Source organism: Hipposideros armiger, unplaced genomic scaffold, assembly GCF_001890085.2.
Source record: "Hipposideros armiger isolate ML-2016 unplaced genomic scaffold, ASM189008v1 scaffold_135, whole genome shotgun sequence".
Taxonomy (NCBI): Eukaryota; Metazoa; Chordata; class Mammalia; order Chiroptera; family Hipposideridae; genus Hipposideros; species Hipposideros armiger.
The window spans coordinates 871,779-898,375 of NW_017731485.1; the positions used below are offsets into that span (position 1 = coordinate 871,779).

At 50.6% G+C, this 26,597-nt stretch overlaps 2 protein-coding genes and 2 pseudogenes across 4 annotated transcripts in view; 1 reads left to right on the forward strand and 3 right to left on the reverse strand.

Moving 5' to 3' along the window:
* Nucleotides 1-18,558, reverse strand: part of LCMT1 (leucine carboxyl methyltransferase 1) — a 31,106-nt gene extending 12,548 nt beyond the window's left edge. The window contains exons 1-5 of the mRNA XM_019649843.1: nucleotides 18,315-18,558; nucleotides 8,058-8,149; nucleotides 6,899-7,020; nucleotides 2,998-3,074; nucleotides 2,329-2,390 (exon numbers count right to left, since the gene is read on the reverse strand). Of these exons, the coding sequence (XP_019505388.1) occupies nucleotides 2,329-2,390; nucleotides 2,998-3,074; nucleotides 6,899-7,020; nucleotides 8,058-8,149; nucleotides 18,315-18,424 (463 nt within the window). The 5' untranslated portion in view covers nucleotides 18,425-18,558. The remainder of the gene's footprint in view (nucleotides 1-2,328; nucleotides 2,391-2,997; nucleotides 3,075-6,898; nucleotides 7,021-8,057; nucleotides 8,150-18,314) is intronic.
* An 837-nt stretch (nucleotides 18,559-19,395) lies between these two features.
* LOC109386536 (thyroid receptor-interacting protein 11-like) lies at nucleotides 19,396-24,437 on the reverse strand (annotated as a pseudogene).
* Nucleotides 24,438-24,684: 247 nt separating this feature from the next.
* Nucleotides 24,685-25,348, reverse strand: LOC109386552 (thyroid receptor-interacting protein 11 pseudogene; annotated as a pseudogene).
* A 1,103-nt stretch (nucleotides 25,349-26,451) lies between these two features.
* Nucleotides 26,452-26,597, forward strand: part of ARHGAP17 (Rho GTPase activating protein 17) — a 75,682-nt gene continuing 75,536 nt past the window's right edge. For all 3 annotated transcript variants that reach the window (XM_019649832.1, XM_019649833.1, XM_019649834.1), the window contains exon 1: nucleotides 26,452-26,595. In XM_019649832.1, the coding sequence (XP_019505377.1) occupies nucleotides 26,551-26,595 (45 nt within the window). In that variant the 5' untranslated portion in view covers nucleotides 26,452-26,550. The remainder of the gene's footprint in view (nucleotides 26,596-26,597) is intronic.

Sequence of the window (26,597 nt, forward strand, 5' to 3'; positions counted from 1 at the left end):
AAGAGTACCAGGAACCAGTCTTTGTAATAACATCAGGGGTTTCCGCTGAGCAGACAAAGCACGTGAGTCAGCCAACTTGTCACAAGCAGGTATGGCGTATCCAAGTTCTCTCTCTCGGGCGCTGTCACGAGCATCCCTGTGTAAAGCGCGTACGGAGTAACGGGGATGACCAGTATGTGCAGGGATGCCCACAGCAGTGTCTGAGACAGAGAGGTCGCTCAAGGGCACACACTCCCAGCCAGTAGTGAGTCAGTCCTGGACACCCAGTGCAGTGTGTGAACACAGACACACGCTGTTATAATCATCAGATTTGCTGAGAGACAAGATCTTAGTTATTCCAGCCACTAAAAAGACATGATAACCATGTGACGTGACACACACACACTATGATGCAGTCGTCACACGGCAACACGCTGGGCGAGATGGCCCCGAGTCTCATGAATGACAGGCCCCGATGACTGACGGCGCCCTCTGCAGTCAGGGGCCACACAAGCTGTGTGGAAACGGACCCCTGAAGGACCCTTACCCGCACTGCGGGGAAAAAAGACTGTATTTAGTAGAGGGTACAGCCTCAGGGCGAGTTTGAAAGGAGTTTTACTATCAGGGGAAATACTCCATCTCACTAGCATTCAAAGTTATGTAAACTTGTAAAATAACAGGACATCATTTCAGCCTTGCAGATTGGGAGAAATTTTAAAAAAATGGTAACACCCAGAGTTAGTGAGGAAACAGAAAGGAATCCTTACTGAGCTAGTAGAAATAGAAATTAGTCAGAAGGGTCTCAAAGGACAGTCTGAGCACAGCTAGCAGAATTCATGACATGTAACTTCTGAGCTAGCAATTCCTGAGAACATGCACATATATATGCGCTTTCTAGACACTGGAACATAAAATCCTAAGAAAGGAAGCAGTCTAGATGACCATCAGCTGGAAAGAGATTAAATACACTGGGATTCCGTGCCAAGTACTATAAAGCCATTGGAAAGAGGGAGGCGGTGTACGAAGTAACATGACGAAGTAATAAGACAGCCATGACTCACGGGACATGAAAAGAGCAAGTTACAGAACAGCAGCCTAAATTACTCACTGTTTATGAACATCACATATGAATCTAGATTTCTATACAGAAGTATAGATTCACTCATTCAACTACAACTTATATTTATTCAATGTCTACACATGTCCATTCAACAAAAGCTTACTGAGCCTTCTACGTGCCAGGCACTGGGCTGTATCCGTGTGTGTCTACCTGTCTCCAGGTGTGACGTTCACCTGTTGTGGAAACCACTCAACACTGGTTCCCCTGGGGGGCGCTGGGGTTGTCGAGGGTCTTTACTTTCTACGCCAGACATTTCCACACTGATCTAAAGTAATACAACGTCAGATCTCTTGTTACTGATGAGCGTTCTGACACAAACAGGAAGCAGACACAGGAGCCCATGACAGCAAGTGTGGATGGCACACAGGCCTGCGAATGCCAGCTCTGGAAGGGGTTGTCCTGACAACCAGTACGAGGGATGCAAACAGCGGGGAGACGTTTTCTGTGGAAACCTGGTTGGGAGCCGATGGCGACCAGGGCAGTGACCACCTACTGTGGTTGTGTGTAAAGGAGGCTGTGTGTCTTAGGTTCACGGGTTGTCTGTGCCGACAGCCCGAGGAGACCAGCCCATCCGGCGTGTTTTCTGACCTGAAATATGGAACCCCTTGAACTTCTCTGTGAAGCACAGACTGAAATTGGTGGGAAGATTCTGAAGGAGGTCTATCTTAATTTGAGCCCAGTGTTGATGGAAAGATGCATAATGAAAACTGGAGAACAACTGGGTGCTGGAGCCAAGGAGGAAACACACATGCTGAGGCAGGCGGAGTAAGATGGTGGGGACGATGGGGGCAGAAGTGGGCGACACACGGCCCTGGAGGCAAGGCAGCCGCCATTCAACCATCGCCACGCAGGGCGAGGGTCTGAAGTTGCCAGATCTCATCTTCCCAAGGAAAACAGGAAACCCAGATTTTCATGAAAAATCTGTTTTCGAAATGTTTGCAACTAATTCAAATTTTAAAAGAAGGCTTAAAATTGGGGACCTAGGGACTCTAAGGCGAGTCATACAAAAAATTGTTTTAAATTCCTCCATGGCAACTGCGGTGGAGGTGTCAGTGGATGTGGACACTGGGTGACTTCATGTACACAGACATGCACGCACACACACGCACATGCATACACACACACACACACACACGCACGCACGCATGCACATCATTTTTAAAAAGAAAAGCGGGAAAAGGCCAAAAGAGCCACACAGTCCTTGCACTGCTTGGGTTAAGGATACTTGCCGATTTGAAGTGTGTCCTCTGAATGCAATTCTAAAATGGGTTTTGACAGGGCAGGCTTGCACCTATGGGAAGGTGGAAAGAGGAAAAAGGTTAGTCGGAGGGCTGAATGGGTGCAGAAACGCCGACAGTGCTGTGAAAATGGCCAGTCTATATATATTGCCACAGTGGTGTCTTCTGTTCACCCCTGTTTGCCTCGAGGCACATACAGTGAAATGTCAGTGGACGCAGGCCTCAGCTCAGGTCCACGATGCATGACACTCAGAATCTGATGTCAATCACAAACTGAATGTGAAACAATCAGACTCAGAAACAGCAGAAGACAGGCTAGCAAGAAATGTCCCCAACGTTCCAGTGCTTATCAAGCGATCTCTAGTTTCTTGCCTTTTCTCAAACAAAATTTTAAAGATAGCTACTGTTCTCACAGATAACTAAAAAAGCTGACTCTTACCCAGACCTAAATTTTAGGAACATTTATGTGGCAACTCCCCTGATCAAGAATATGCAAATCAGAAACCAGAGAGCCAAATTTCCGGCATCCCGACAGCTGTGCACAGACGCCCCAGGAAGCCACCCTGGCCTGGAGCCCCCTTCCGCTCACCTCACTGAGTCTAACCCGCTGAGCTGGCTCTGATCCCACCGGGACCTGGTCCAACCAGAAGCCACACTTACTTGATGCTATGAAGCTTCCTGGTGACGATCGTTGGAAAGTCGACCTCAAAGTATTTACTTGGGAGGAGACCTTGATCCTGAGAAAACACAGTGATCTCTGTAATTCCTCATTCATGCACTTGTTTACAGAACATCTTCATGCACCAAGCATGGGGCCCCAAAGAGCGGTGGGCGCTGAGGGGTTTCCAACCAACCCGGAGACTCAACCGCCTCGCTGGCCATTGGAGTCACTGGGTAAGAAGGGGAGCCCGACGGGAGGTGGGGGGGCGAGCGGCACAGAATGGAGGTGGGAGGTGCTTTTGGGGGGTTGGTGACAGTATTTGCCGAAAGGCAGCTTGGGACCACGTGGCGGTCTGGAAGTTAGCACCACAGTGGGTGTGACCAGCAGGTCGGGGTGAACAGCCACATCTGAAAGCATCACATGTAATAAGGGCAAGTGTGACCTGGTGACCCACATGTCTGTCCTGGAACAGTGTGGCACAGTGGGTGGTCAAGGGCAGGGTTCTACCCCGGCCCCACTGCACATGTGCTGGGCTTCCGGGGAATCACTCCACTGTCTGGGCCAAGGTTTCCTCATTGGAAAAGCAGGGAAAATGGTAAATGAGGGTTAATGAGGAAACACACGAGTGACACTCAGATGTATGTGCCTTTATCACATACAGGTGTAGGTGCGTGGGTGTGGGCCCTGCCTGGGGATGCACATTTACTTTCTACTGTGGGCTGCAGTAAAAACCAGTGTGAAAGTCACACACACAGCTCCGCGTCCCCCCTGCCTGTCCTAGGTTGGCTGGTGTCTACACCCCTACACAGCCGCCCACGGCTGTCCCAGCATTGTCTCCAGCCCCGTCCTGTCCTGTCAATCACGTAGCCCTGGCCACCATCCTCAGAGGCCTCAGTCCCTGTGGGTGCTGCCACCACCTGTGCAGAGGACACCTGTGTAGCAACAGCCCTCGGTCTCGGTCAGCAACACTCTTTACCCCCTCGGACTCAGCAAGAAGCAAGGTGCGCCTCACCTGGCCACCTGCCTGGTCTCCCCTGGGGACATTCTAAACACCCTGACGCCCACCTGCACCTAAAATCCCATGTGTTTAAAAAAAAGACTAAGAAGGAAGCTGTTGAGAGCCGGAACCTGGTGGTGTGTGGGACGAGGGTAAGGATGACACCGGTGTCTCTGACTTGGGCACCCGGGCAGGTAAAGGTGACGAAAACAAGAGACAGAGAACAGGTTCGGAGGGGAGCAGAGCCCTGAGGGGTGCAGAATGGGCACAGAAGTCACGGGCAGGCATTTCCTGGTCAGAAGGGGCCCCCTCAAGGTAAGCACCAGACTTGTGGGACCCAGCTACCCCCTACTCACGTGGAGAAGTGGAGAGTGGTCCTCAGGGAAAATCTGAGGGATCTGGTCAGGGGAAGCAGGGGAGGTGAAGGGGGGGTGGAGGGGAGAGATGGGGAGGCGGGGGAGAGAGAGGGAGAGGGACAGACGGCTTCCTGACATCTTAGCCAGTCTGCAGAGTATGGCTGAGGAATTGCTCCTTAGAGGATGCATGCAAATAACTTTTGCTAAGAAATTCCACAGCACCTTTCAAGAACTTGACTCTGAGGGGATGGAGAGGTGAGGATAGTGTAACAGTCCAGAAGGCAGTGAGAACAATTCAAACAGGTGAATGAGAAGGCAGAGAGCCCTGTCTCGTAGGGACTTCTTCCTTTCGAAAGCGCTCCCTGCTCCCCAAGCATTCTGAATAAGAGGTCCCCAAGGTCATCGTGAGGCTCTTCAGAGAGACGGCCTCTCTCCGCTGTCACAGCTGTGGGACTGAGGCTGCAGCTTTTTATTCCGTGGTTCTCTCTGGCCCCGGGGACACACCACTCCCAAGTGGCTTGTGTGTCACAGGAGCAGAGGACACCCAGGCCTGTGTATAACGCCCAGAGGGCAGCCAAGGTACCCCCCAGACTCAAAGGGGACCCAACGTAGCCGGCGGCTTCACAGGTCACCCAAACGGACCTGCTGCCCCCACATACCAAACCCTTTGGTTGTGCACAAGCGAAATTCAAGGGACACCATGAAACTGGGGTCCCATAAGGGGCTTCCATCACCCTTTAGTCTTTGTGACAATACTGGCCTTGCCTTGCCCCACTCTCACCCGCCACAGGAGACGGGGTCCTGAGAGCCATGACCAAGCTCGGCTGGCCCAGGTAGGGGAGCATCAGACAGCAAGACCGATAACACGATTTCCGCCGGTCTTACAGGAGCACATAAAACAGGGATCAGCAAACTTCTGTGACGGGCCAGAAAGGAAGCATGTCAGACTTTGCAGGCCCGGTGTTCTCCGCTGTCACAGCACCAAGGCCGCCCTGGACGGATGTGAACAAACGGGGGTGGCTGCGTCCCAGGAAACTTATTCACAGAAACATGAGGGAGGCTGGATTTGGCCCGTGTGACCTCTGCTCTAAAAGAGCAAACAAGCATATGTTTTTTTTTAAAAAAAGGAACTTTACATTTTTAAAAAACACTTTTGAGCAGCAAAACACTTCCACAAAGGACTTTCACAGCCTGTTCTATTCTTCCTTCCTTACTGCTGACAGACCACCTTTCTCTTGAAGGGGCACATAAGCCTCGCAGTACCTCACTCAGAAATAAAAACCTCCCATTTATTAACTATTAACCCACCAACAAGACAAGGAAAAAAATACCATGTGACCACGTCAGAAGGCGTCAGCCCAAAGTGGGGACCTGTGCAGGAGCCGGTCCACCAGCCAGCACGCCCTCGCGTCTGCTCTACTTCCTCCTGCCACAGCATGGTCACCTGCAGTGACCCCCAAACACAGGGCTGTCGTAGAGGACAGACAGAACCTGGAGTCTGACAGGCTGGAGCCCGAGGCTTGGCCCACGTTCCAAGGCCACGAGCTGTCCAGTGTGGGGAAGACACAAGCCCTTTTGCCCCATCTGTGGGAACCCCCTCAGTGAGCTGTCGTGTGAATCCAGGGGGTCCTGGGTGTAAAAGCACTTCACAAACATGCGTTGATCATCCTGATGGAGAACGGAGCCCAAAACCCAGGCCTGAGACCGTGTGGAGGCCGCTGATTTCCAGGGTGAGTGAGGGAGGTTGGGGGCTCTGCCGACCAACGTGAGCTGATGGGGACCAAGGAGCCAGGCAGGCCGGGTTGTGCGCAGACACTAATTTATCCACCTGGATGCCTGCAAGGAACCTGGGGACACGCACGTACCCGTTTCTGCCACACGACCGACCGCAGAGAATAACCAAGAAAAGTCTGTACAAACCTACCAAAAAGGAAATGCAGTCGGTGAGGTCGCTGTAGGGAAGGGGTCTGGCGCTAAGATTCCAGCCCAAGAGTCCCAGACCTGCCCTCCGGTCCCAGTCCTGCCGCCAGCTGGACCCCAGCCTCTCACCTGTGAGTGAGGATGGCTGGACCGGCTCCTGAACCCTGATGGAGCAGCTGGGGATCAAGTCAGACAAGGGCCACAAAGGCCTTGCCCCGTGTCACCATCACCCAGCTGGGCAACTCTCCACATTCTACCCAAGATGCTGTTACACCGACAGCCAAACGTTAGTTATTGTCCAAATTACAAATGCACGTCCTCGGTCTCAGCAATGCCACCAGCGGCATTTTTTCTCCTGATACATCTCCACACGTGCAGAGGGAAATGTACACACGGATGTTTATTGTAACCCTGTTTGTGACCACGGGAGACGAGACAACACACAGCCTTCACTGGTGGTGCCATGACATGTGGGCTGTGGGGACGTGCCAGCCGCTGGGGACAGGATGAGGAAGGGCCACCACTGCGTCCCCTTTTAACATATTTTTAAATTTTTGGAACCAGGGGAACATCTTCAAAACATTCAATGCAAACCGATGGGGAGAAAGGAGGAGGAATTTGACTGACCTTTAACCTCCAGAAGGTGGTATCCATGCCAGCCCCAAGGTTGATAATTTGACAATGACATTCCGTCTTCTGCAGAAATGCCTTTATAAGCTGACTGATGCCATGGACTCGAGCAAAATACCCTGAGAGACAGAGAAACAAGCTGTCGCTTGTTTGGTGGCGACAGAAGCGACCCCTCAAAGCCCACCCGGCAGAGAGAAACACGCAGCTCCCCTGCCTTTTTCAGGGTCAGCAGTGTATTTATGGATGTCCCAGGAGAAACTTCCACCTTCTCTTCTTTTTTTTTTTTTTTTAACGCCAATGAACCCAAGTAAGCACAGTCTATTTAATGGTGGATTAACTATTTTACGAGAAATAAAACATCCCACAATTTTACTCATGAATTACAGTGTTTTACATCAAAACGTGGGATCTGAATGTTCCTCTTGGAAATTTGACCTGTTGACCTTGTCCTTGGCGACCGAGAAAGCTGCTGCGTGCTCTGGTAAAATGCAAAACTGCAAATTCTAATGGGAATTAGGTCAGGAAATTGTTAAGCTTGCAGCCCCTTAGCCAGGCCTTGCCCCACCTTACTGATGCCTGCTTTCACCCTCAGCTCAAAGTAAACACCACTTCCTTGGTCCTTGTTCTCAGGAACCCCCACTTTAAAATTTCTTCGTGCTTCATACAGATCCTACCTCTAGGATCCGGCCTGTGGGGCCAGGTCTCCCTGCACACACAGGAACTATTGTTGTGCAGTCGGTTTCTCAGCCTGGCTGAGACTAAGTCAGGCCTGCCTCCCTGCTGGAAATTATGTGCACAGCCTAATGGGGTTGCCAACGGTTTAATGAGGCAACAAAGAGTCATCCCGTCTGTGAGCAGACAGTTCACAGTGAAAGATATGCAAATGATTTGTAAATGTATGCAAATGCTCTTCAACCTTGCTGTAAAGAAGAGGAATGTGAAATAAAATTACTCCTGGCCACTCTCCTTCAAGTGTCAGATGAGCAAAGATTAAAAAGCTGCACCACACGCAGTGTTGGTGAGGGTGTCAGGAAACGAGCACTTCCACATGCTACTGGGCAGAGCGCACCCTGGAACTCGCTTTTTAAAAACGAACCCCTAAAACTTCAGCCCTTGCAGGGGATGAGCAGTTGCTGGGAGGAATATGCTCACTTGCCTCTGTTAATTTCAGGGGCCTTCCTCTCTTTGGACAGTCTCACAAGGTGCTGGATGTAAGGGTCATCCCAGTAGCCGATGCTTACTGCAAACCTGAAAGGGATGAGAGAGAAGGAAGGTGAGTGGGGAGCAGTGGGTTCCAGCCGAGGCCCACGGCCACGTGCCCAGGAGCCAGCTCAAGGGCTCAGACACAATGCGTCGACCTCAAAAGGCCAGCAAACGCCCAGCCCATGAGCCATTACACACGGAACAGACGCACCCATCCACCTCTACGTGCACACCCACATCCCGTCACATTCCCCACAGAGGCCGTTCCTCACCTCCATCTTTCCTCATGTCACTAATTCCTTTCCCAGAATGCTAGACAACCTCACCCCACACTTCGAAGAGAAGACCTGCAACCTTTTATTCACTCAGCAAACTCACTAACAAAGCTTGTATTATCCAGAAAAGGAAACTGAAAACTACTTGGCAAACGCCACTAGAAATGCGCTAAGTCTGTGTTAGGTGCCGGTCGGTCACTTACATACACATGGTGGTCGCTGTCGGGGAGCGAGAAACAACTACACAAAACCAACTGGAAAAAGTCATGGTAGCCTAAACGCTCTCACCCGGGTCTACACGGCAAGGAGTTAAAGGGTTAGTGCTCTGAGCCTGGGAGCTGAAGCCGGATTATCACCAGAAGGCTTTGGGTGAGTGGAACAGCCTTAGGGCCAATGGGAAGCCAAGGAAGGAACCTGGGTCCCTTCCCAAGTCATGGCACCGTGGGCCTGGGGCTGCGCTACTGCCCGAAGGATGTTCTGTGAGCTGATAAATGTCCACACTGTTTGCGCCAACTTGAGCCAGGCTCCTGTTACTTGCAGCCTAAAGCAGCCCGAGCAACACACTCATTTCCACGTTGCTTGGTAAATAAGCTGAAATTTCAGGTGTGTGTGTGAGTGCACGTGTGTCCCCGATCGGGTCTGAGCCCCAGAAGCAGATCCAGTCTCTTTTCTTTCCTTTGTATTTACCGACAAGGCTCACTGCAGCCTTGACTGCCGTGGGGGTTGGTTCTGCAGGGGGATGTCCCCATGGTCCCGTGCACCCATGTTTGCACAACCAGGGACATTTGTGAGGAAGCACAGACGCGCGGCTGCTCACTGCACCGTCAGACACAGGCATACCAGCAGTCACTAAGACACCAGCAGCGACAATTCCTGACTGTCCACAGAAACAGGCCCAGGGTTTTACTGGGGGAACCTACTAAGTCGTCCAAAATACGTAGTGTTTCCACACCGACCCACTGAGATCATAAAACCAATTTAATCGTTTTCAAATCTGCACTTAAAAAATGAACTTGAATAGAGCAAGATAGAAAATACCAGCATCCGCACAGTTTGTGAAGCTCAGGTTTCACGTGTGTGTTGGGGGAATCACACTCTCTCACTGCAATTCTGATGAACAAATTTTCAAAGGAGCCACCTAGCGCCCTCTAGTGGCAAAAGTCACATCCGCATTGAAGGAAACGGGGCAGTGAAAAGAACACTCTTCAGAGCGTAAGGGCTGCAAGGCGCCTTGGGAATGACCAGCCACCCCGACAGCCAGTGCACAGGCTGTATACCTTCACGGTGTACGTGAAGGCCGCCCAGGGCGGGTGCCAGGGCGGTGGCAGTGTCATCTCGGTGCCTGGATACTGTGCATCCAGCTCTGCCGTCCGTCTCCACAGCAGTCCCTCTTCCCAAAGCCCAGAGAACAGCCCCTGCATTTCATGTTGAAAACCCAGACCCAGAGAACCAAGACCCTGGCCTTGGAAAGGCCTTGGGGCATCCTCAGTCTCCGCTCAGCCACGGCTGCGCCCACGCACTCACTGGCCACCTGCTCAGCTGCGTGTGGCTTTAAATCAACCCGGCGTTAGAGCGCTCAGGTCTGCTGAGCCGCCTCACATTCCCTGCTAACATACACTAATAAGTCCCTAACTATGAAAACTTAGAACATCTCTCTCTGTGCCACCTGAAGCCATCTCTCACTCCCCCATGGGAGACACTGTCCCACCACCTGTCATCCAAGGAACATGCTCCATGCTCTGGCTCTGTCCTGCTGACACACGTGTCCACTACAACAGCAGGTGCTTCATGGGAAAAGCAGGGTGCACCCCACAGGCCTCTCTCCATCTGGGACTTGGAGTGGGAAGTCACCCCCCTCCCCCGCCCAGCCTGTGAGAATCAAGGCCCAGGCTGGCCCATGTTACCGCCAATCGACCCTCCCTGGCAGACAGGACACACATGACCTAGAAACAGCCCCGAGAAGGCACAGCTTCCGAGACAAAGGTGCTCCCAGGTGTGGAGCCTCATGGGACCAATCTTACTGCTTCTCAAGCCTGCTCATCCGCTGGACTTAGACCCTGCCCAGCACTGCATTGCTTAAATGGTACGTGTGTGCGTCTGTGTGTGTGTGTGTGTTGCCTGGCTGCTTATACATATGTACGCGTACATACACGTGTATCCACATTCACATGCAACTGCAAAAATCAACTAGACACTCCAGCGTTCACTTTCAAGTTCGGGACTAGAACTGCAATGGCTTGTGGTCTTCAAGATACTGCCGTCCCTCTGATTTTAAATTTTCTTGCTGTTGTTTTGCTTCGTTTAGATTCATGTTTAGTTTATATTTTCCTGTTGGTCTTCAGTTTTGGTTTATAATTGGAAGCCAGGAAGCAAAGTCTTAGGGCAACAGGCGCTAGACCTACACAGACTTGGATTTGCTCCCCTCTGCGAGCCCCTGAAAGCTTCTTGTCGCCCTTCTGCGGAAGACCTACGAGGCCGGGGGTGTCGGGCCGCCTGACAGACTGGGTCTCAGGAACCAGGCAGCCTCCCGGGCTGGCGTCCTCCCGAAGACTCCTGGCGTAGCCTGTGGCTTCCCCTAACACCTATTACTCTGCAAGGTTAATTTGACCTAAGACCCACTGTCTCTGGTGTGGGCGGCCACTGAACAGCGGGCAAAGTGGAAACGGAAAAGGAACCAACGTTCCCAAGAGGGTGAGATAAGCAGGGGAGGCCAACCGGCCCCCCTGACAACACCTCGCCCAACATCAACAGAAAAGCAGTCAGTAAGAATGACCCGACGTCCTAGACCTGACCACAGCTAATGTACTTTTGGGGGGAAAAAATCAGTCAGTCAGTGTGTTCTGAGGACCTGCTCCCGTCTATGGCTCGCCTCTTTTCTTTGTGCATCCGTTCTTCCTTTGTGGCTGCTGTTCTGTGTGCCAAGAGCATCTCCTGTGTCTTCATCACAGAAGCTTTATGGTTCTAGCTTTTATGTTTAGGCTTACGAACCATCCCAAATGAGTGTGTATGGAATGAGGGAGGGGCCAAGGTTCATTTCATTCCCACTTGACTATGCCCTTGATCCACAATTACTGGTTAAACAGGCTTTCCTGAAAAAAATTCCTCAGGTGACATGTTCTCTGAGTTTGCCAGCACTTTCCTCCCAAGTGGGTACTTTTGTTTTCAATAAGTCACTTTTGCTTTCCTGTAACAAAAAATAAAATAAATAAAAAGACTTTTCTTCCCCGCCACCCACCGCCCCCCAAATTGACTTGACGGTCCTAGCACATCCACTTCTGAGCTCTCTGTCCTGTTCACTAAGCTACCTTTACACAAGTCTACACCGTTTCAATTTGTGTCGCTTTACAGGGAATTCTTAAGTACCACTAAACAGTCTAAGTCCACAACTTTGTTCTTATTCACATTTCGTTGGCTATTTTAGATCCTCTGCGTTTCCAGACATTCCAGAAGCAACTTGTTAATTTTTTCTTTAAACGATGGCGAGGACTCCGACTGCCCCAACTCTATGGGTCAGTCTGGGGGCCACAGAAACGTCACCAACTCCAAGTGCCCTGAGCACGGACAAAGCCCGCCTCCCGTTCACTGAAGTCTTGTTTAGCTTCTCTCAGCCATGTTTCAGTTTTCTGAGTGTTTCGTATCTCTCATTAGATTTACTCCTCAACAGTTTGTGTTTTTTCATGCTGTTGTAAATAACATTTCAAAACTTCATTCTCCTCTGTGTTTCCAGTACATCTGTCTGACAAAGCGTTCCTATCCAGCTAGATAATGAACTCCAGTGTAAGTCAAAACCAACGCCATCATCAACAAAAACGGGCAAAAGGTGTGCAGGAATACAAAAGAAGATGCAGGAACGGCGAGAAGCACAGAGAAAGGTGCCAGGCATCATCAGTCACCAGCGGCACATGACACACAGCCACAGTGAGAAGCATTTCACACACCGCTGTGGGGGAGTGTCGGCCAATAAGCCCCCCTGGACATCAGTGTAGCAGATGAATACATGCCCACCCTGTGGCCAAGCAGTGCCACTCCTAGACGGTGACCCAAGAGAAATGAGAGATGTGTACAAATGTTCACGCAGCCTGTTCACGATGGCCCCAACCTGGACGCATCTCCAACCCCAGCACCGCGTGAGCAGACACACAGTCAGCGTGCGGTCACACAGCATGAAACGGAGCAGCGCCTTCCACCGACAAACACCCTCTCCCAGCCCAGCGTGAGCCAGGCTCCTCGCGACCCCTTCTCAGCGAGGCCTCGATGGTGCAGTATGCTGGCAAGGCCCAGGCCCTCAGGAAACTGTCACCTTCCCGGCAAGGTGACCCTGTGACCACTGGCATGTCCAGGGGACATTTTTCAGTTCAGTTGAGAAAGCAGATTCACTGGCATCGTTTTCAGAGTGCAGCTGCAGCCTTCCAGTCCCTGCTCTGGCTCCTGAAACATACAGACCACTTAAAGCCAGTGAGACAGAGAAGCATTGCTGAGACCTAACAGGTGGCGTCACCTCGAGCGTCTGCACTCAGCTCCTGATCACGTCGGCCGTCGACAAGCACTTAGTGTGTCTGCAGAGCACTGGGCACTGAGGTGGCCACGGGCCCTGCTTTGTGCCGTGAGGGAGACAAACATCAAATAGGAAATGTCTGCATTAAAACCGCCCAGCGACCACAAAGCAGACGCACAGGGTGACACGAGAATGTACAGCGGGGAGTGTGTGCAGGGTCTGGGGGGGTCAGAGAGGCCTCCTGGGAGGAGCCCCCAGGAGGTAAGCCAGAAGCCCTAGGCTCACCCTAAACACCTCAACCTCCCCACATCCGGTCTGTCAGAGCGTTCTATCTGCTCCACCTTCAAAATAGACCTGGAGCCTGACGGTCCGGCAGGTCCACCCACCTGATCCAGGCCACGGGCACCTGGGACGTGCGGAGTCCCAGCGGCCCACTAACTGACCCCGGCTTCATCCTTGCCCCTGCAGTCTGGTCTCCACAGAGAAGCTGAAGTGGCCCTGTGAAAACCCGAGTCGGGCCACTTCAGTCTTCAGTTCAAATCCCTCCACCCCACGGCTCCCACCTCCAGTACCAGTTAGGTCCTCAGAAGGGCCTGCAACACAGGTCCCCACAGCCCCCCGACGGCAGGTCAGGCAGCTCCTGCTCAGGGCCTCTCGACTCTGCTGTCGGCCAGGGACACGTCTCCCCAACACAGGCACGGGGCCCACCCTCACCCCTCCAGTCTCTCCCCAGCACTGAGCTAGCCCAGGAAGCCCTCCAGGGCCACCCCACCTCCAACTACAAGTGCCCCCAGCACTCCTGCAGCACCGGCCCTGTGACACACTGGATGCTCTGCCTGTTAGCCAGCTGCTCCCCCATGGATCAAACATGTTTGCCCTCGGACAAGCCTCCAGGAGCCCAGCAGAGGCTCAGTCCAGACGGGGGAGGAATGCATCAGCCTGAGACCACAAGGCACTCCCCAGGCCAGGGACGCTGGGAAGAATGTGCTGGAGGCCCGGAGGCAGGCGGGAGCTGGACACACATGAGGGGCTGGAAGGACAGTGGCCACAGGGGAGGCGTGGGGGGAAGGGAGGCTGCAGGGTCAGGGCGGGCAGGGCCCCGCAGCCCGGGAGGAACGTGCGTCTTTTTCTAACAGTAACAAGAAGCCCTCACACAGGGAGTGGCAGGATCACGCGTGCCTTTCAGATCTCTCATTCCATGAGATACGGACTTGGGGGAGGAAGAATGCGTGGGAGGGAGGGCTCAGCTGGCAGAACGAGGCACAGCTTGGACCCCAGACAGCCTTCGTTGGGACTAAGACGGCAGAAGCAGGGGTGGAGGCAAGCAGGCAGATTCCAGACACATTCAGCAGATACAATCAAAGGTCTGGGTGAGTGATCGCAGAAGGGGCTAAGTGAAAGGGCAGCCTCAAGGTCACCCTACCTTGTTCACCTGTGAGCTGAATGGCCAGTGGCACCATTCACCGAGTTGGGGAGGGGGGCAGCGAGGAGAACGTGGGAAGGTGACCTTGAGCACAGTTTTGGAAATAATGACCAAGATGACTCTGAGACATCCAAGTGGAGATGTGCCGTTGGCAGTGACGTTTCCGGGGCAGCAAGACCAGAGGCTGTGAGCCAGAGAACGCCGCGAGGACTTTCACCTGGTGTCTGAAGGCTAGTCAAAACGTCTCAGGTAACAAAGTGATAAGGTGTGACGTGCTGAAAAATCACTGTAGGGACACTTGGGTGGGAAGGGGGCGCACCTAGAAGCGGGTGGGGATGCATCTTAGTACACCAGGTGGGCCAGGAGCCCCAAGCCAGGGCTGCCGCGTGGGGAAGGGAAAAGGAACAGGCTGAGCGGGTTTTTCTAAAACACAAACTCAGATCACAGAGGCTCCTCCACTCAAAACCCACTCAACACCACTCAAAACTTCCACATTTTGTTCCCTGACCACCTCTCCAAATACCTCTCTGGCTGCCCACTCCACCACCCAATGCCAAGTTCCCCTAACGCACCACTGTGCTCCCATCTCTACGCTACCCAGCTCATGCTATTTTCTTCTGCCTGGCAACACCTTTTTGTCTTTTTAAGATGCGCCTCTCCCACTGTGAAAAGAGAGAGGCAGCGCTGACATCTGGGTGCTGGCCCGGCCCCCACAGCGAGCCCAGTTCTCCCATTGGTGTCATCTCAGAGAATATCAGCAGCACAAGGTCACTGCAACAGTGATAAGTGAGACAAGACCAGACTGCTTCATAATTTTATCTAAACCAAAAAATACAAGGCTGTCATGCCATGCACAAAACGCCAAACAGCCGATACGAGCAACTGTGGTTCCTGTTACAGCGTTTGCCTCACTCTAGTGACACCTCTTTCCAGAAAAGACTGACTGAGCTGCTACCCCCGCTCCGCCTGCTGTCCGCACCCAGCCCAGAGCAAACCCCAGCTTCCTTGAACTCTCCCCTAAGTTATCCAACCAAAGCGCAGATCCTGTAAGTTCTTTCTATGTAGCACCCTCTCACCGACAGGCCCCATGATGTGAGTTCTTCCTCATTACAATGACAGTTAAACCCAACTTGACTAACTACAGGAGTGTTTCTAGTGATCTCAGCTGGAGGGCGCTGACAGCTGGCTCGGGGAGGATGGTTAAGTTTCTTGGAGGGAGGTTAGGGGGGCTCCAATCTGCCAGCTTCCATCTTCTTTGTTAAGCAAAGCCCACAACATCACTCCCGTTATCTTGTGAATGAGGCGAGGGTGGGGTCAACCACAAGTGTGAGGAAAGTGGAAACCCTCTGAATTAAGCATTCTGGAGAGGAGGTGAGCGTGCTGACCAGCCATAGTAGAATGGCCATTCTCTGCTAAGGGCACAGGGGAGGTTGACATGAGCCTCCCTGCTGTGTGATTTCTACCACCTGCATTCAGTGTGAAAAAGAAGTTTCGTTCAAGCAGGGTTTGGGGTTTACGAGGACCAAGGACCCAGAGGGCCAGGGAGATAAAAGCAATGCCAAGAGAACTCTTCTTTTTTTTTCTTTAAGATTTTTATTGGGGAATTGGGGGGATGGGAACAGTGCTGGGGAATTGGGGGAAGGGGAACAGACAAGTTGCTGTCGTTTTGTTCTTCAGTCTAGTTGTCGGAGGACGTTGCTTCACTGGCCCAAGTTGGCACCATCATTGCGCTCTTCCCGGGTGAGGCACATCAGTCGCCGGCCTCTGGATGGCCGCTCACGGCGGCTGCTGGCCGCTCATGGCGGTTGCTGGCTACACACGGTAGCCCATGGCAACCCACTGCCACAGGGGCTGCAGCCCAAGCCGTTGCCGGCGACTCACAGCAGCCCAGCTTCAGGTTGAGCTGTTGTTCAGGATCTTAGCGTGGAGGGCAGTATCACCGGCCCTCATATGTGGGATCCGAACTGGGGCCCTCTGGCGTCCCAAGCCAGTTCTTAACCATTGCCCAGAGAACTCTTGAATGACTGACTCTGAGCTCTAAGCTCTTCTGAGAGGTAACGGACTAGAGAAAGTATCTAAAGGATGGAGAAAACCATAGAGGTCCTGCAGAAAAATACGCTCAGGGCACAGCAGAAATAACTGATCAAGCCAGCTGGAAAGAAGAGTCAAAAAAAGCTTCTATGAAGTGCATCCGACGGTGACTATCTCTGGTCTTCGGAGGCCGGAACCGATCCCAGAAACTTCTGGTTCAGTGGGTCTAGAGCAGGCCCCGAGCACCTGTTTGTCAAAAGCCCCACAGGCCATGCTGCTACGCAGTTGGGCTTGGAACTACACCTTAGATTCTCGGCAGCTGCAAACCCAAACTTCCCCTATGGGACTCAGACATCTGTAGACATAGAGGGCCCTGGAAACTGAGGCAGAGAACAGCTGAAATGATAAAAACGATCCAACAGAGAGTCCTAGCTCTACTATTTCTGGATAGTTTCCTTTGTGCCTAAACTATTTTATAGCTAATTTAACGAAGCAACTTTGCAAAAAAAAAAAAAAGTTACAATAAATATTAAGTAAACCAACATTATCAATAACTATTAAATAAACCTAACCCTAATGAGCTATGGAAAAGCATTTTACTTCCCTCTGATAATTCTGATGGCACTTCAGATTCTCTTAGCAAATAGCGGTCAATACGAGAAATATTATTTCTAATTCAACAGCGCTATAGATGCAGTCAATAGCAACTCAAAGCTGGAGAAGAAATAAAGTTGGGTGTAACTCCTCCACGTTCACAAATGTCTCCCCGGATGGCCTCCAAACCTTAATTCCTATGCATGTATTTATCTATCTATTTAATCCACCACCACCAACACACTCCGTGCCAGACGCTGACCTAATATTAAAAGCCATTTAATCTTTCCAAGCACCTGTGAAGTGGGTGTTCTTACCATCCTCACGTCGCAGATCAGGAAACGGAGATACAGACTGGTTTAGTATCTTGCCCAGGTTAACACAGCTAGTAAGTGGCAGAGCTCGGGTCCATGTGAGTGCAAGCCTTAATCGCAAATACAGGTTTCCACCGACTTACAGTGCCCTCTGAACCCAGTTTCCAGGGCTGTTCAGTTCTGCTAACAGCCCATGCCTCTCCCCAACACTCTCCACCCTCCCATTTCCCTATTTTTGGGTAGCCTTTTGTTCTTAGCTTAACCATCATCCGCCTAAATTACAAACTCCAGTGGCACCCTACTTCTCAGGGTGCAACACAAAAGTGTAATTATGTATTCACGGGTCATTATTTGTTTCCTCTTTTCCAACGAGGCTGTGAGTATGCCAGGCACCATCTCAGTCTTAGTCATCCTGTGTCTGCCCCCCAGTCACCGAATCCCCACCACCTGGCGCGCAGGAAGGGGCCTGACAGAAAGAAAGCTCGCAATAACTTTTGTTGTATCCATGAACGGAGTACACTCGAGTCTAGTGCTTTCTTTTTCATGCGTTCAGATGTGTGACACACACCTGTGATCACAACATCCCCCCACGACACCCTTAATAGTATGGACTCCTGTAGCTCATCCAGGTAAGACCTCTGGAAAGTACGAGCTCTGCACACAAATATGTGGCCCTGGACAGGTCTTCTCCCCCTTGACTGGCCTGAATTTCAGGTGCACAATGGGGATCATGACAACCCCCCACGGAACGGAACCTGTGAAAGACACAGAACCGGCACTTCCCCCTAACCCATCCTTTCTAGCAAGGCTTCAGCTCCACGTGTGCCCGGTTCCGCGCCGCACTCCAGGCACCGCCCCCCAGCTCGCACCGTGCGTGGCACACGGCCCCACTTCGATAATGAGGGGTTACATAAAGAAACCCCTGCTGCGTGCACGTCACGGGTGTGCAGCGAGGGTCGCACGAGCTGACGGGCGCCTGGGGGCGTGCAGGCGCGTTGCTTAGACACAGGTCCGCCTCCACCTGGGCCCCGGCCCCCCCCCCGGGATACCGGCCCCGCGCCCCGCGCCCCGCAGGCACCTCTTGCACATAGAAGCATCTTCGCAGGTGCCGCGCACGCCCTCGTCGTCTGTTTCGGTCGCCGAGGAAGAGCAGGAGGTGAGCGTGGGCTTCCTGAGGCTAGTGGCCATGGGCGAGGAGGTTCCGGGGTGCTGTGTCCACCCGCGACATGGAAGCGGGGTCAACAGGCGCCGGTAAAGGCAGAAGAGGGGCTGGGCAGCACCTGGCTCGGCTGGCGCGGCTCAGTGACGCCGCCCACGCCCGCTGCCCCAGCAACCTTCGCGCTCATTGGCATCTCTGCCGAGACGCTCATTGGGCAATTTCCCCGCCCCCTCGGCCCGCGGAGGTCATCATTGGACAACTCCCTTGGCCCCGCCCACACAACCCGGAACATCGCCGAGAGGGGCAAAGTAAACTAAAATTGACGCAAAGAGCACCGCAATGCTTCCTGGGAGTTGTAGTCTCAGGTGCATTGGGAGGCCACCGGGTTTCTTACAGCTGGTCACGAAATTTTATGACTGTAATTAACTCAGGGCGGAAGGGTTAGCAGGATCCTAGCATTGGGGCAAAGGGCAGCGAATCCAGGCGGAGGAAACAAGTGTCAGTGTGACACTCAGTTGGGGCTCACTCTCGTTCAACGATTAAACGAATATTTATTGAGCACCCTGTGCGCCAGGAACTGTGCTCTACACACATAATCGCCTGAGGTGGTGTTAAGGGAGGAATGTGTGAAAAACTAACATAATGGAAAACTATGTAGCACTGAAAGCTAATGTTGTTCAGAGATGCATACATATATGGTAAAAATACTATGCCTTAGAGAATATATCCATTTAAGGAGCAGTCAGAAGAAGTCACAAAGGAGGCTGAGAAAGAAGGATCTGCTATTCGGAAGGGAACCTGGGGAAAGTGGCATCACAGAAAGACAGGGGATTTTAAAGAATGAAGATGTGGAAAACAGTGATGGAATACTACAGAGAGTTTAAGTAAATAAAGGACTAAAGAGTGTGCGTTAGAGACTTCCTGGGATATTAACAAGGCAAGATTTTTGTGGGCTTTCAAAAAGAAGTCAATGAGATGGTGGCAAGGAGTACAAATTCTTTCAGAAGTTTAGCTGTGAAAGGTAGAGAGATAAAGTGGCAGCTGGAGCACAAGGCAGAGGATTAAGTGCTGGGAGGGCCTTGGGCATGCTCATATGCTTAGAGGAAGAGACAGGCTGAAGACAGAGCAGGGTGGAAATTAAGGGAGCCACGCCTGTGAAGAAGTCTGAATGGAGAGTTTCCATGGTACAAGGGAGCAATTAGCCTGGAGCTGCAAAGCTGGATCCCTTTTCCTCTGAAACAAAAGGGAAGGCCTAGAGATGAATGGAGAGAAATGGGTGGGTGATTGAATATAGGAAGGAGGTGTGGGAAACGGTTCTTGACTGCTGGCCTCTGATGTCTTCAAGAAAGGATAAGACACATTCATGCTTGAGGAAAGCCATGAATATCATCTACTGCTCTTAGGGAAATGGACAAGGGAGTCGCTCATGGGCATTTGATAGGCTGTGGGGTAGAAACTGCTTCAATGTTGATCAATAGGGGTTAAATTAGTGGACAGTCACACAACAAACTGCTGCTTTTTAAAAGATCAGATAAAATTCATTCACATTTGAATGATGTCTAAGGTGTAGTCAGAGTATAATATAATCCTATCTCTACAAGTGTACATAGATTTCTAAATAGAAAGCCTGAGAGAATACAGATGACCAACGGAGTGGTTTCCTAGGCAATGGAAAGAGGAGTAGGAGTTCACCAGGAACTTTCATTTTTCAAATTTTATGGATCTTGTACTTTTGCGCTGTTCACCTTCTTTTCTTCTTTTTTTTTTTTCAAGATTTTATTGGGGAATTCGGGAAGGGGAACAGTGTTAGGGAAGGGGAACAGCCAAGTTGTTGTCCTTCAACCTTAGTTGTGGAGGGCGCAGCTAGCTCAGCTCCAAGCCCAGTCGCCATCTGGCCACCCATGGGCAGCTCCGCTCAAGGTGCCATGTTCAATCTTAGTTGTGGGTGGGTATAGCCCACCATCCCATGCGCGAGTCAAACTGAAAACCTTGTTGTTAGGAGCACGTGCTCTCACCAGCTGAGCCATTCTGCCACCTGTTGGCAGCTCAGCTCGGGCACAGCTCACTGGCCCATGTGGGAATCAAACCGGCGACCCTGTTGCTCAGAGATCACACTCTTAACCAACTGAGCCACTCGGCTGGCCCATGTGCACCTTTTTTTCTTTTACAAATAGTGTACACTCGTTTATTTTATATAATTTTTGAATCTTAACCCAAGTTCATGTTTTAATGACCCAAGGTATACATAAGTACCTGTTCCTGGTAAAAAACAAAACAAAACAAAAAAAACCTAGAGGATCACAACATTTGATGTATCCTTTGACCACAGCCTCCAACCCCACCAGTGCCCACTCTTAAAAAGAAGTAACCACTGTTTTAAGTTAGGTGAATAACTTTGCAGCCTTTGAAAGGCACTTTTAAGTATTAAGAATATTTTTATTAACTACCCTGGCTGTAATCCCGAGTGTGGCTCGGGGTTAATTTTCACTGTCAGAAGTGGTAACCCCGAGCCACACTTGGGATTACACTGCAGTGTCCCAGAGAAGTCCCTTATCTGCTCCCTGTGATCCTGCGGTGTCCTCCTGTGATCACCGATGAGAACGCTGGCTGATGACAAATTGCAGTTTTTTATTTGATTACATTATTGAATAAAATTATATTATTTTTATAATTATTTATTATATTATAATTTATGATTTTGTGTTTCAAACTTTATCATACCTGGGATGCCTACTAGACTCTTGTTTGGACAGATTTAAGTGAGGAATTCCTAAGAATTACAGGCCTACAATATAAAACAATAAATTTCCATGCAAAACAACGTACCGCTTTGGGTACAAAATTACTGACATAATCAGACCGCCAGGGTGGTTAAACAAAGTAAAGCGTTTCCTTTATCCAAACGTCCCTGAACATGTGTTTCTTCTAGACTGTCTGCTTCTCCATCCATGCAGCTAGTACCAACTCCAGGTTAGCTGGTGTGCAAGCACACTGCTTTTCTTGTTCCTGGGAGACAAAATGCAGTTTCATCTTTCTCCTTGGTGACAACGTTCGATTATTCCTGCAGTGACTCTACCTGCAAACTGGCATGATGGCTTGCATTTCCCATTGCATTAGAGGATAAACATAGCTTTTTCTCCAATACTGTGACTTTCAGTCTTAGGTTAGCTGCTCTACCTTCTGCAGCCAAAGCTTCGCGGACACGACAATCTTCTGATTCTAAAGCATGGTTCTGCCATCTCTCCAGCTCCTGGTTTAAGCGTGATTCTGTCGTGTGAATGTTGGACTTCATTCTGTAAGTCACACTTTTCCATTTGTTTGTTTCAGTACCAACATGACTTCATCTCTGTCCTGTTGAAACATAACTGTCTTTTCCTGTATCGATGTAACTCCATTTAAAAGCTGATTTGATTCCCTGGTCTTGCCCTGTTCTCCCCCCCCCCCAATAGTTGCTCAAAAGCAAGAGCCTTCTTCTTCATGGTAATATATTCAAATTCTTTCTCTTTCTTCATTATGGAAAGTCCCATATTTGTCTCCTTTAATGCTTGGTTTTCTTTTTCTTTTCCCTAGATGTTTCTACTGTTTTTTCATTGTCCTGTTTTAGTTCACACATACCCATTTCAAAATTTAATATTCTCTCCTTCAGGTTTGTTACCGCCTACCTTAAAAGTTCATTCTTGCTCACTTCATTAGTGAAATTCTCACTTGAAGAAAGTACTGTAATTCATCACTTTTGGCTTTAAGAGCTCTTTACCCTTAAATATTTTGTAAAACACCTTGTGTCTCCTTTAGCTGCTTAATTTCTAAATCAGTTTGTTCACATTGATTTCTTTCTAGTTCGAAGGTGGCAGCAATTGAATCAGACAATCTCTGATTATCTTTCTGGAGGGTTCTAATTGTTGTATCTTTTTCCTGTGTTGATTTTCTCAGCTTTTCTGCCTCCTCTTGGACCATTTTAGGACTCATGCAGTTCATCAGATTTAATTGCCTTAAAGAGAGTGTGTGTGGACTCTGATGGGGAAGAGGTGTGGTGAAATGATGTCAAGTTGGCCTAAAAGAATATCCTTGGCATTGCAACGCTGCCCTATGGTGAACTGAATGTGTGGTAATTCCTCCAAATTTTTGAATTTGATTTCATTCCATTTAAAATTTTAGATCAGGTTAGTATAGTTCATCTGCAGTTTAGAATTATTACCACTATCGATTAAAACCTGGCCTGGGGCCGGCCGAGTGGCGTGATGGTTGGGAACTGGCTTGGGATGCCAGAGGGCCCTGGTTCGGATCCCACATGTGAGGGCCAGTGACACTGCCCTCCACAGCTAAGATGCTGAACTACAGCTCAACCTGGAGCTGGGCTGCCATGAGTCACTGGCGACGGTGTAGGCTGCAGCCCGTGCTGCAGTGGGTTGCCATGGGCTACTGTGTGTAGCCAGCAGCCAGCGTGAGTGGCCCTCAAGCCGCCGTGAGCAGCCGTCCAGAAGCCAGTGACTGATTTGCCTCGCCTGGGAAGAGCGCAATGATGGTGCCAACTTGGGCCACTGAAGCAATGTCCTCCACAACTAGACTGAAGAACAAAACGACAGCAGCTTGTCTGTTCTCCTTCCCCCACTTCCCCAGCACTGTTCCCACCCCCCCAATTCCCCAATAAAAATCTTTAAAAAAACAAAACAAAACAACAACAACAACAAAAAAAAACCTGGCCTGAAGTTGTGGGAGCTCTTTCTGATTTCGGATTGACTCACACTGCATATTTTGTACCCTGGTCATCACCTGCTGTTTCCACTCTCCCATTAGCTTAACTTGCTGTTGGATTTATCCTGTGCCTGTAGAAGCTCCTCAAAATGATTCATATTAATACCTCTAACCTCATTACCAGCGCTGGATGTTGGCAACCTTGTCAGTAAAATTTGACATTTCTGCCTTAATGTATCTATTTCTGTGTCTTTTTCTCGAAGGTTGTGTGATAAATTCTGAATGGTTTCTGACCACTACTTTCAAATATAGTGGAGAGTTTTTTTTACATTCGCCTTGCAGCCCCATGAGGTCTGCTTCTTTGGCGACAGTGATATCCATCATTCTGTGATACTCCCTTTTGGGCTGCTATTTTCCTGTCTTCTCATTTAAAACAGCTGATACTTGTTCTCTTTTCAAAGCACACACTTGCAGTTGCTGCTGGATGTAGGAAGCTGAGGACCTTGCATCTCCACACCTTTTTGCTGGATAATCTGAGTTAGTTTACCAATCTTGTCTTTGGACAGCTGACCCATCTGTTCAGCTAAAGGGATGTTCTTTTCAGTTAGATGTTTGATCTCCAATTCTTGTTTTTTATTCCTTCCACTATTCTTTCAGTTTCAGCTTTAGATAAATCATGCTTTTCACTTTCACTTACTATATTAAGACTGAACTTTTGTTACCTGAAGAACATCAGAATGTTCTGCTTGAATGTCTTGGTTTTCTTTGGGCAACTGGGTTTTGATTTGTTCTGTTGTTTTGCAAATTCTTAATTTCCTCATCTTTAACCAAAACAGCTGAGTGTATTTAATATTCATTTGCCTGTGCTGGTATTTAAGTTCACCTGCTTCCTGTTTCTGCTCTTGTAAAGATTGAAGTATGGCAGCTTACTCTGGCTTTAATCTCCAGTCATCTTTTGATGATGTTTTATTTCTTCCTCAAGACTATCTTTTATTACATTCAGTTGTGATACCTCAGTTTCTAGTTCTGAAAGTGACTCGAGTATCTAGCATTTTAGGGTCAACCATGGGTGCAGTCTGACTCTGTTGCCCCCACACTCATCCCAATTCTTCTTTAAGATAACTTTTCTTCTTTCATGGATGCAAAACTTGTGTCTTTTTCCTCTGTGGTATACTATAAAATTTCATTTTTCCTTAAGGCTTGAATATATTTCTCCAGTTCCTCCGGGAGCCCTGATGTTTTTCAGTAAAAATTTCGTTCTCTTTTATCAGTTGTGTCAATTGCTTTAGCTCTTCTAAACTATTGTATTGACATTTCCTTAGTTTCTTTATGGTCAGCATCCATCTGTGAAATATGTATTTTTTTACTTCATACTTATATGTTTATTTGTATTTTTAAAAAGCATAATGGACCCCTCCTCTGTGCCAGGCACTGCCAAGCAAGAAATTAAGAAAAGACATGGTCCCTGATGTCAGGGGTTCCCCATCTGATGAGAACTTTAGCCATAGGGAGAAAATTTCTAGCAGGCTTTGTTGAAGGGACATTGGATGCTGTGGAGCCCAGAAAAAGGCTTTCCCTAGGCAAGTTCTTCCTCCTCTTAAAAATGTTCCTTTTCAAAAACTTGATCTCGTTCTTTAAATTTCAGATTGTCATTAATGAGATTGTTATCCTAGTTTAAGCTACTCAGTCCATTATTTCATTTTTAGTATCAGTGCTTTCTGCAGTCTGTACTCTGTGGAAGAACTCTTGTCTTCTGTGACAGTGTCACTTTGTTTCTTGACATAAGGCTTCAATTCACATCCTTCAACTCTGTCTTCCTTTTCCTCATTTATTGAGTCTTGTTCTCTCCCTAAAACATCCCTCTCACACTTTCTGCAGAAGATAATTTTTTTATTTATGGATTTTAGTCTGTCCTCAAGTTCTCCAGTCTTCTTGGTAGACTCTTCTTTTTCAGCTTGTAGAACTTGAACAGGTTTTGCATCTCATTAATTTTAGAGTCAGCAGTTATCCTAATTTCCCGAGCCACCCTGCTGTAACCGATTTTCTAGTTCTTCAATCCTTTCTTCACACTCAGTTTTTCTTGATGCCTACGACTTATTCCTGCCAGTTTCTGTTGATGAACATGTGGCCATCCTGCCACTTCAAGTTGACGGTCATCAAATTCCTTATTTCGATACTGTTGACGTTCCTTGATGGTGTTTTGCAGCCCGTAGCTTTCACTGTGATCAAAGCCGTTTGTTTGCTCCTGGCGGTGGACCATCTGAGCAAAATACCTACAATCATTGAAGGTGATGCAGGGTCAACGGTGCAGCTGATCCTGCTGCGCCATCTGTTTTGCTTTAAGAAGTCTGATGTCTCCGCCTTTCTGCTGCAGCTGACGTCGGTGACCAGCAGTCGGCTGCTTTGCTTGAAGCGCCGACGTTGCACGCTTCTGTTCTAGGTCCCTACGACGAGTTTTAAGTCTCTCGCCCTCTGGCCTTCGGGTCGCCCTGCACGGCTGCAGCCTCCTCTCTCTTGGAATCAGGTGACTCTTCCCCTTTTTGGGATCCCTCATCAGCAGACCTGCTGCTGTGAAGCTAAGAGACGTGACCGTGAAGGGAACCACAGCGCCGCCCGCAAGCCCCAGGGAATGGCCAAAGGCCGAGCCAAGGCCACCAAACCGGAAGGACATCGCCGCGGGACCCAGGCCTGACCTGGTCCGCTCGCCCCAAAGCGTCCAGCGCCAGCCCCGCCCAGTGTCCCGGAAGTGCTGCCCGCCCGCGCCTGGGCCCCGCGTCAAAGCGACGCGTTGCTAGGCAACGCGGGGGGCGAGGCGCCTGGAAGCGCGGCCTGGCGGGGCGACAGCCGGCCGATCCAGTGACGCGGCCCCGCGGGCCTCCGCGTTCCCCGGTGCCTCAGTGGCCGCCCGGGCGCCGTCGCCATGACGGCCGCTCCCCCGGCGCCACCTCCAAACACTGTCCCCAGCGGGCGAAAGCGAACGCCCATCGCCTGCGAGTTTCCCGTCACAGTGCAGGTTGTCTCGCAGCCGGTGATGTCCACGCCTCCCCCCCCCACACAGCCTTTTTGTTTGTTTTTTGGAAACTGAGGTAAATCCCTGCGGTGCCGCGCAGCTGTAGGCGCGTGAGGAGCGGTGTCCGCGCCTGCGCGTCAGCGCGACCCCGGGGACGGCGCCGGGCTCTTCCCGCCCGGCGCGCGCCGCCCCGTCAGTCAGCCAGTCGGGGGGCCGGGCCGGGGTCACCGGCGCGCGTTCGCGGCCCTGCCGGGGTCACACGTTCGGGGACGGAAGGGAAGCGGCCCGGGCGGCGACGCCTCAGCCTCTGGCCTCGGCCGGCGGGCGGCGCCGCTGGAAGTGACGCGTGAGGGCGGGCCCGGCCTCCAGCGCCGCCCCGGGAGGCGAGGTGGGAGCCGCAGGCCGTCCGCGCCCCGCTCCGGCTGCCCGAGCGCGGGCCCCGCCGCCGCCGCCATGAAGAAGCAGTTCAACCGCATGAAGCAGCTGGCCAACCAGACCGT